Source organism: Micromesistius poutassou (genome assembly GCF_964030765.1).
Source record: "Micromesistius poutassou genome assembly, chromosome: 10".
NCBI classification, from domain to species: Eukaryota; Metazoa; Chordata; class Actinopteri; order Gadiformes; family Gadidae; genus Micromesistius; species Micromesistius poutassou.
The window spans coordinates 537,119-547,822 of NC_140280.1; the positions used below are offsets into that span (position 1 = coordinate 537,119).

General features: G+C 55.6%; 1 protein-coding gene across 1 annotated transcript in view; it reads right to left on the minus strand.

Annotated features, from left to right (window-relative positions):
* Positions 1–1,128: 1,128 nt before the first annotated feature.
* Positions 1,129–10,704, minus strand: part of mtcl2 (microtubule crosslinking factor 2) — a 24,551-nt gene continuing 14,975 nt past the window's right edge. Inside the window, exons 4-12 of the mRNA XM_084473608.1 lie at positions 10,441–10,596; positions 9,964–10,059; positions 6,231–6,295; positions 5,705–5,855; positions 4,919–5,497; positions 4,146–4,425; positions 3,146–3,361; positions 2,270–2,595; positions 1,129–1,316 (exon numbers count right to left, since the gene is read on the minus strand). Of these exons, the coding sequence (XP_084329734.1) occupies positions 1,164–1,316; positions 2,270–2,595; positions 3,146–3,361; positions 4,146–4,425; positions 4,919–5,497; positions 5,705–5,855; positions 6,231–6,295; positions 9,964–10,059; positions 10,441–10,596 (2,022 nt within the window). The 3' untranslated portion in view covers positions 1,129–1,163. The remainder of the gene's footprint in view (positions 1,317–2,269; positions 2,596–3,145; positions 3,362–4,145; positions 4,426–4,918; positions 5,498–5,704; positions 5,856–6,230; positions 6,296–9,963; positions 10,060–10,440; positions 10,597–10,704) is intronic.

The following is a 10,704-nucleotide window of genomic DNA, read 5'->3' on the forward strand; positions in this document are numbered from 1 at the left end:
AGAGCGGGCCAGGGCGGAGGTGAGAGGCTCATTCCCATGCAGGGCAGTGACTACGCTGATCAGGTCAGATGTGCTCTTGTGCACGGTGGGTTTCTGCGTGTTGACACACGCCGTAAGGGGACAACGAGGACGTACTTCAATCATTTACCTCTTTTTGAAACGCTAGGCTACTTTCCAAAACGCTGTGGTAGATGCATGCGTCTTCCTCATGGAAATGTGCACGCGACCAATTGTGCTAATGAATCACTCCTCTACTCACCCCCCCCCCCCACCTCCCTTTTATGGATCAAGTTGAGTCTTAACAGTTGGATCCTCGTTGTTCTCATGACTCTACATCATGAGGTCTACTGGAGGAACTGAGCTGAGATGTTTCCAGTGAAGTAAAAGGGGTGAACAACACAGACACAGATGGTCTTCAGAGTCTCTCTCTCCCTGGTTTCTTCGGCCAGGTGGGTCTGCTTCATCGTCGTCCAGCCTTTCTTCCAATGAGTTGAAAAATGAAAAATAAAAGTGGAAAGGCAGTGAAGCCTTTTGTAGACGGTCTGGTCGTGACATCATAACTTTGATGATCCCGGTTTCCGAAAGAGAGTGGGTGCTTCCTCCATGTAGCACATGACGTGGGCGTACGTCATGGCCCCTGTGTCTGAGGGGGGGGCGGTCCTGCTGGTAGGTTTGGGGGCTGATGGGGGAAGGGGGGGGGGGGGGGGGGTTGTGTCCGCTAGCCCGATCTCAAATGTTCCTTGATCACTATTGTGATCACTAGCAGTGTGTGTGAGTGTTTGTGTTACTGCTTGAATTACGAACATCATTTACATATTTAGCATATGCTGTGTGTATGTGTGTGTGTGTGTGTGTGTGTGTGTGTGTGTGTGTGTCTGTGTTCATGCGTGCATGCATGTGTGTGTGAGAGGATGGAATTCCAGTGCATGTGCGTGCGTGTGTGAGGATGCAACTACAGTGTCAGTGTGTGTTGGGCAGTGGATCTGTGTGGCAGTGTGTCTGTGTGGATTTACATTTGAGGAGGATGTTAGAGGTGTGATTGTGTGTTTAGTTTGTGTGTGGATGCGTGTTTAGTTTGTGTGTGTATGTGGGTGTTTGTGTTTGTGTGTATGTGGTTCTGGCGGGGGGGGGGGGGGGGGGGGGCATTCTGTGGCAGTTAATGTTCACTCATTGCAGGAGTCTGGCCTCTCCTCATTGGCTACGGGTGACTCTTGTGGGCGGTGCTTACACTGAGCCAGCGAATGGCGAGTGGCGGACCTGGAGGGGCGGGCCAGACAGGTCGACAGAGACTGGGCCGCGCAATCACAGGAGGCCTCCTGGAACACAGACAGGGGGCGCCACTGAGTACAAACCGCAGGGAAGAGCCTCCTATCCAAGGAGAAGAATAACACTGGAGAGAATAAGCCGTTATGATGATGTGTGTGTTTAAAGATGCTATAGGTAGGATTTAAGAGATGTCATTGGAGTGTAATCTGTCAGCTGTCAGTGAGTGAAATGCTCTGTGAGAGTATCTGCCCCGTAGACCAATCAGATACCAGCCCTCCCTCTATCTAGGGCTCCCTTATCCTGATTGGTCCAGGGAATCCATCTTGCCTGTCACTGACATGCGCACACCTACATCACCACCTACATCATCACCTACATCATCACCACCTACATCACCATCTACATCACCACCTACATCACCACCTACATCATCACCTACATCATCAACACCTACATCACCATCTACATCATCACCTACATCACCACCTACATCATCACCACCTACAACATCACCTACATCATCACCACCTACATCATCACCTACATCATCATCACCTACATCATCACCTACATCATCAACACCTACATCACCATCTACATCATCACCTACATCATCACCTATATCATCACCACCTACATCATCACCTACATCATCATTACCTACATAATCTTCTACATCATCACCTATATCATCACCATCTACATCATCATCATCTACATCATCATCACCTATATCATCACCACCTACATCATCAACACCTACATCACCATCTACATCACCACCTACATCACCACCTACATCATCACCTATATCATCACCACCTACATCACCACCTACATCATCACCACCTACATCATCACCTACATCATCACCACCTACATCATCACCTACATCATCATTACCTACACCATCATCACCACCTACATCATCACCTCATCACATCTACATCACCTACATCCTCACCACCATCCCCTCCCTCCCCTCAGAGGGGCGTGTCCTCACCTCGGTTGCCGTGGCGCCGGGCGCGGGGCAGCCGGCCGTCTCTGCGTGCCTCATGAACCTCTTGTTGACGATGCGGGTGACGTTGTCGCCGCCGGCCCCCGACATCACGCACTCCGGCTTGGGCTCGTCCGCCGCGCGCAGGCCGTCTCTGACCGGCCGCTCCCCGGGCCCCGGGCCCCCCGCCGGGCCGCGCCCGCCGCAGACGTCCCGGAGGAACTCCTGGTCCAGGCCCCCGTAGCGCTGGGGCCCGGCCTCCGCGGGGCAGGGCGGCGAGGGCCCCGAGGGCCGGCCCGCAGCCAGGGGGTGCCGGCCGGACGGAGCGCCCCCTAGTGGAATAAAAGAGACGGGAGGACTTAAGGGTCTGAGTGAGCAGAACTCAACAGATGTAAACGTGGTGCAGAGCCTTCAACGTCCTTTCATATTAAATGAAACATTTGATTGACATGAATCAACCATCCACTGGATGGTTTTTACATAACGAGGCTTTTATCAATTAACAAGATAAGTTTGAGCTACTCCTGGCACAGTAATAATCATTTTCTCGCCAACTTTCTTTGGGCGTAGCCAGCATGTTTGAACCCGGTGACCCAAAGCGGTCATCAGCAGGCTGCTCCTGCAGTAGCAGCGTTCAGCCCACAGAGGGCAGTGTGAGGCCATATTCATCTAGTTTGATTCTATGTTTTTTAAAACATTGTGCATTTAAACATCCAAACCAAGACGCATTATTCAGCAAAGCCTTCCCTTCCCTCCCCCCCCCCTACCAGCAGCGTCCCCCCCCCCTACCGACAGCGTCCCCCCTCCCCCCTCCCCCCCCCCCCCCCCCCCCTACCGACAGCGTCCCCCCCCCTACCGACAGCGTCCCCCCCCCCCTCCTACCGTCTCCCCTCCACAGCGTCTCCATGCTGCCCGAGTGCTCCACCACGCAGAAGAGGCTGGAGAGGCCGTCGTTCAGCCCGCTCAGCACGGGGCTGTCCCGCGTGGTGGTGGAGCGGGCCCAGGCCGACCCCCCCCCGCCCGCCAGGGGCCTCTGCTGCAGGCTCCACAGGCTGCGGTCCCGCGAGGGCCCCCCCTCCGACAGCCTGGGGGCGGAGCCTGAAAGGCCGGCAGAGAGACGCCAGTCAGAGGCGGGAGCATCGCTTGAGTCCGTCTCTCTTTTGAGCGAAGAAGAGGCTGAAAAATGTTGCATTGTGTGAGTGACAGGGAGGGGCGGTGGGGGGGGGTCAGGGTCAGGGTCAGGGTCAGACAGGGAGGGGGGGGGCGGGGGGGTCAGGGTCAGGGTCAGGGTCAGACAGGGAGGGGGGGCGGGGGGGTCTATGTAAGTGTCAGGGTCAGACAGGGAGGGGGCGGGGGTCTATGTAAGTGTCAGGGTCAGACAGGGAGGGGCGGGGGGGGGGGGGGGGGTCTATGTAAGTGTCAGGGGGGTCTGGACCCCCAACAACAGGAGGATTGTGATCAGAGAAAGAGCTCTGCCGTCTTGTCTGTAAAGCAGCTACCGAGTTTGTCATGCAACACAGAAAGAGAACATAAGGGTCTCCTCAATTGAATACAATTGCCGTGGAACTGAACTAAAAGGCCTCCAAAACATAATGTACTAATAATATAACACAACATAATATATACAATGTTTTTAAAGGTAAAATTGTATTTATCTCCTACCCAAATATACATTTTAGCTCTCTATCTTGTGTATGCTTTAGACGTGACACGGTTTACATCCACGTCCTCCTCCTGTCTGTCTACCAAACGAGACCTCTGCTCTACCAGAGGTCTGTGTGCCAACACGATGGGGCCTACACGGGGCCCGGGGCCCACCACACGGGGCCCCTACAAGACGGGGCCCCTACAAACTGTTCCCACGGCGCGTGGGGCCCCTCACCGGCGGACAGGCGGCGCTGCAGCTTGGGGGAGCCGTATTTGGGGGAGCAGCAGGGCCGCTCCACGCGGCCGTGGACCTTGTCCAGGGAGGTGGAGATCTGGCGCGTGCGGGCGGACGCCAGCGAGGACACGGCGCTGGGCGAGTGGCGCGGGGACCAGGCCTTGGAGTGCAGCCCCGGGGGGCCCCTGGGGCCCGGCGCCGCCGCCACGCCGTCGGTCTGGAGCCCCACGCTGGTGCACTGCGGGGCCGTCTGCGTGGAGCGCGTCGCCATGCCGACCGTCTGCCGCCGGGGACGGACGGACGGACAGAGAGACGGAGGACAGAGAGACAGACAGAGAGACAGACAGGCAGACAGACAGAGAGACAGACAGAGAGACGGAGGACAGAGAGAGGGACAGAGAGACAGACAGAGAGACAGACAGAGAGAGGGACAGACAGACAGACAGAGAGACGGACAGAGAGACAGACAGAGAGACAGACAGAGAGAGGGACAGAGAGACAGACAGAGAGACGGACAGAGAGACAGACAGAGAGAGAGACGGACAGAGAGACAGACAGAGAGACAGACGGACAGAGAGACAGAGAGACAGACAGAGAGACAGACAGAGAGACAGAGAGACGGAGGACAGACAGACGGAGAGACAGAGGGACAAGAGAGGAGGGTTAAGGAATTTAGAGAAATTAAATAATCAATTTAGGAAACTAATTCAATGATTCAAAATCCTAAATAGCTGAAGTGTTTAACCAGTTGAATTGACGGCGGTGTTAGTCACCTGACTTCCTGCCTCCTTGGGGGACTTCCTCTCCAGAGACGAGGAGCGGATGGCCTGACGGACGCAGTTGGTCATCTCCTTCATGTCGTCGCTCAGGTTCACCGACATGTGGCCCATGTCCAGACCCCGGAACGAGGAGGAGGAGGAGGAGGAGGAGGAGGAGGACGGGGAGGAGGAGGAGTCCGGGGCCCCGTCGGCCCCCGGGGCCCCCACGGTGTGGACCGCTGAGGGGCTGAGGAGCAGGGCCCCGCGCGGCGTGGACAGGGAGCTCAGCCACTGCTCGTAGGAGGAGGAGGAGGAGGAGGAGGAGGAGGAGGGGGAGGAGGAGGGCTGCTTCTGGAGCGGGTCCGGGCCAGGCTCCAGGGGCCCGCTGCGGGGCCCCGCTCCGCCGCCGCCGCCGCCGCCGGCCTGGTGCCGGGCCAGGCGCTCCATGCGGCGTGCGGCCGGCGGGCTGTAGTAGATCCGGATCCCCGTGCGGTCCGGCGCCGTGAAGCTCTTGCGGGACGACTCGGGGTCCTGCCGGGCCCCGGGGCCGGCGGGGCCGTCCCACGTCTTACAGCCGTCCACCACCTCAGGGGTCTGGGAGGAGGGACGGGTCAGAAGGGCTCCTCTGCTGGTCCACCACGGAACTACAACTACTACAACTACCTGTACTGTAACTACTGTTATAGTACAGTACTGTTAGGTATCTATCTTCAAACACCAGGAGGAGTCATGATAATAATTAAATACAATGACAGAACCACTACCACACCCCCCACAGACGTATCAGTGTAACCAAAGCACCTCATTGGTCAGGTAGCTCCAGTTCTTCCCGGTGATGTCACCGAACTCCGAGCGAAACAGGAAAGAGGGCGGGGCCTTGGACAGGCTCCTCTCTTCCTGATTGGCCAGTCCGTTGACCTCTGGGTTCTGGAGTTCGGACATGGACTTGGCTCTACCGAAAGACAACGTTGGAGAAAAGACAAACTATGATGGTGGAGTTGAAATAAGCACTGGGATACATTGAAGATACTGTTCACACTAATACACACTATCACACTATCACACTATCACACTACCACACTACTGTTCACACTAATACACACTAATACACTAAACAGTGAGCTCCAGTTGACCGTCCCTACAGCCGGCTCCAGCCCGGTGACCAGGTGGTGGTGCAGAACTCATTTGTTCTTCTCTCAGTTTGAATTGTGCTTGAATAGTTTCAGCCTCTCTTGGCTTCGTCTAGAGTCTGCTTCACGTGACTGACTGTAATCCCTCCGTCCTCATCAGCAGGGGGGCAGCAGAGGGGGGGGGGGGGGGGTCTCACCTCAGGGGGCCGCTGGGGGTGCTGTCCGTCGGGCCGTCCTCATCACGGCTGCCCTCGGCCTTCGACTAGAACCACGGAGACACAAGAACGGAACGTGAACGTTTCTTTCTGTAGTTCGTTTGCCTAAAGCTGCAGTCAGGTCTTTGTTGCTCGCGCTCCTCGTTTTGTTTTGTTTTGATTGAGTCTCACGGTTCTCATGCTTTGGGATCGACAGCGATGGCGGGGCGTCGTTTGAACGCATGAGAACCCTGAGACTCAATCGTTAACACAATGGAATCAAAACAAAGTGGGCGTGCTTTGAACTGGCTCACTGCAGCTTTAAGGCACCGCTGCACTGGTGACTAAATGTGGCTCATCTATATAAACATGAAGGCAAACACAGACACAGACACACACACAGACAGACACACACAGACACACACAGAGACACACACACACACACACACACACACAGACACACACACACAGACAGACACACACACACACAGACACACACACAGACAGACACACACAGACACACACACACACAGACAGACACACACACACAGACACACACACAGACACACACACAGAGACACACACACACACAGACACACACACACAGAGACACACACAGACACACACACACAACACACACAGACACATACACACACAGAGACACACACACAGACACACACACACACAGACAGACACACACACACAGACACACACATAATCCTTCCCAATAACAGTTCCCCAGTATAGAGGAAGCCTGGTGTGGCTTTGTGGGCAGACAGAGGCAGACAGTAGCAGAGGTAATTACAGTCCAACACCCAGAGTCACACAATACAGACTGGGAGCAGGTGGGAGGGGGACGGCGACATGGAGAGAAGAACATAAAACACAACAGCTTCGACCAAAAGACGACTAGAGCTACCAGAACCTAAATGTGCTGACGCACGTTCAGTTGAGGTGCAGGGAGAGCTGCGCTATAAAGGAACACAACACACACACACACATGCACACATGCATGCACACACACACTCCAGGTGGCTTGTGTGTGCTGACGAGGTTCTGCAGACACAGACATGTCAATCTCCACCCCCCCCCCCTCCTCCCCCCCACCAAACACACACACACACACACACACACACACACCTCACACACACACACACAAGTCCTCCAGACTTGGTAACCAGGTTCAAGATCACAGGCAGCGACATGTAATGGAACCACAAATATGAAACGTGTGTGTGGGCTAGTCTGTGCGTGTGTGTGGGCTTGTCTGTGCGTGTGTGTGGGCGTGTGTGTGTGTGTGCGTGCGTGTGTTTAATAATGATGTAAGAGAGCAGTCCGTGCCTCTCTGATCCTAAGCCTCCTTATCCCTTCACTGACATCTGGGAGCGCTTCAGCGGTGGTTCACACCCCAGCAGCTGGGAGTCGACCCAGGACCCCCACTGACTCTCTGGGACCAGGACCAGGACCAGGACCAGGACCAGGACCAGGACCAGGACCAGGACCAGACCAGGACCAGGACCAGGACCAGGACCAGGACCAGACCAGGACCAGGACCAGGACCAGGACCAGGGCCGCCACTGGCCAGACCCAGACCAGGACCAGGACCAGACCAGGACCAGGACCAGGACCAGGACCAGACCAGGACCAGGACCAGGACAGGACCAGGACCAGACCCAGGACCAGGACCAGGACCAGGACCAGGACAAGGACCAGACCAGGACCAGGGACCAGACCAGGACCAGGACCAGACCAGGACCAGGACCAGGACCAGACCAGGACCAGGACCAGGACCAGGACCAGACCAGGACCAGGACCAGGACCAGACCAGGACCAGGACCAGGACCAGGACCAGGACCAGGACCAGGACCAGACCAGGACCAGACCAGGACCAGAACCAGACCAGAACCAGAACCAGGACCAGGACCAGGACCAGACCAGGACCGTCACTGGCTCTCTGGGCCCAGACCCAGGGCCCAGACCAGGCCTCAGGGCCAGCGCTGGCCCTGGGTCCTGGTCTGGGCCCTGGGGCCTGGTCTGGGTCCTGGTCCTGGTCCTGGTCCTGGTCCTGGTCCTGGTCTGGGTCCTGGTCCTGGTCCTGGTCTGGGCCCTGGGTCCTGGTCTGGGCCCTGGGTCCTGGTCCTGGTCTGGGTCCTGGTCTGGGCCCTGGTCTGGGCCCTGGGTCCTGGTCTGGGCCTGAGGCCTGGTCTGGGTCCTGGTCCTGGTCTGGGTCCTGGTCTGGGGTCCTGGTCCTGGTCTGGGTCCTGGTCTGGGCCCTGGGTCCTGGTATGGCCGGTGGTGACGCGGTCAGCTCAGTCACCGCAGGGCGGAGGGTCACGGAGGATAAAAATAGCTCGCTAAACGACCGCGCGCAGTCATGCCAGACCACATGAAGACCAGAGCGCGTTCAGCCGTTCTCAACGTCCCAGAATGAGCAGATACTCAGCGGAGACTCCTAGGACCTGGACTATTATTAGGCTATTATGACTTCACTTCACTTCAAAAGCTGTAATGTCAATACGTGTATATACATTTGTGTATATATATATATTAGTGTGTCACAGCACCACAGTCAATGGATGGTTTGATAAAAAACTCCTTAAAAAAGGAGCATCGTCTTTATATTTGACAGAATTTGGGGCTAAAACGACCATTGTGAGCTCAGTGGATAGGTCAACATGGACTAGCTATGGACGAGTGTTCGCTCAGCTGGTATGAGCAGCAGCATCTTTACCTGTGCCTGAGTGTTGGGGACAACATGTGTGTGTGTGTGTGTGTGTGTGTGTGTGTGTGTGTGTGTGTGTGTGTGTGTGTACCTCTCCTCCTCTCTGGTTATGAGGTGTGTGTGTGTGTGTGTGTGTGTGTGTGTGGCTCTCCTCCTCTCTGGTTATGAGTGTGTGTGTGTGTGTGGTGTGTGTGTGTGTGTGTGTGTGTGTGTGTGTGTGTGTACCTCTCCTCCTCTCTGGTCATGAGGTGTGTGTGTGTGTGTGTGTGTGTGTGTGTGTGTGTGTGTGTGTGTGTGTGTGTGTGTGTACCTCTCCTCCTCTCTGGTTATGAGGTGTGTGTGTGTGTGTGTGTGTGTGTGTGTGTGTGTGTGTGTGTGTACCTCTCCTCCTCTCTGGTTGTGAGGTGTGTGTGTGTGTGTGTGTGTGTGTGGTGTGTGTGTGTGTGTGTGTGTGTGTGTGTGTGTGTGTGTACCTCTCCTCCTCTCTGGTTATGAGGTGTGTGTGTGTGTGTGTGTGTGTGTGTGTGTGTGTGTGTGTGTGTACCTCTCCTCCTCTCTGGTTGTGAGGTGTGTGTGTGTGTGTGTGTGTGTGTGTGTGTGTGTGTGTACCTCTCCTCCTCTCTGGTTGTGAGGTGTGTGTGTGTGTGTGTGTGGTGTGTGTGTGTGTGTGTGTGTGTGTGTGTGTGTGTGTGTGTGTGTGTGTGTACCTGTCCTCCTCTCTGGTTGTGAGGTGTGTGTGTGTGTGTGTGTGTGTGTGTGTGTGTGTGTGTGTGTGTGTGTGTGTGTGTGTGTGTGTGTGTACCTGTCCTCCTCTCTGGTTGTGAGGTGTGTGTGTGTGTGTGTGTGTGTGTGTGTGTGTGTGTGTGTGTGTGTGTGTGTGTGTGTGTGTGTGTGTGTGTGTGTGTGTACCTCTCCTCCTCTCTGGTTATGAGGTGTGTGTGTGTGTGTGTGTGTGTGTGTGTGTGTGTGTGTGTGTGTGTGTGTGTGTGTGTGTGTGTGTGTGTGTGTGTGTACCTGTCCTCCTCTCTGCTCCCACTCCTCCCTCTCCTGGCCCAGGGTCTCCACCAGCTCCATCTTCTCGCGGCTCCAGTTCCTCTCTCCGATCTGAAGCTGATTGGTTCCACGGCAACAAAACATTTTTCCTTATTTCCTTTTTTTTGGGGGCTACCATTTTTTTATCTGGTAAAATAAATGAAACACACACACACACACACACCACACACACACACACAGACACACACACACACACACACACACACACAGACACACACACACACACACACACACGCAAACGCACAGACAGACAGACAGACAGACAGACACACAGACACACACACACACACACACACACACAAACATACACACAGACAGACAGACAGACAGACAGACAGACACACACACACACGCACACACAGACAGACAGACAGACAGACAGACAGACACACACGCACACACACACGCGCACACCCACAGACAGACAGACAGACAGACCTGCTTGGTGAGGTCCATGACGGCGGCGTAGGACTCTGCCAGGAGCAGCTGGTGCTCCTCTCGCTCCCTCTTCAGCGCCCCCTTCAGGTCCGGAGGCTCCAGGGCCTCAGTGGACGAGGACAGAGGGACGGACGCCTTCCCCGTCTTATTGTCCAACTGAAGGACAGAGCAGCAGAGTGGTCACCGTCTGCAGTAAGCATCAGTACACATCCACTGAAGACATTAAGACCGTTTTGATATGGGGAGGAGGTGGAGGTGGAGGAG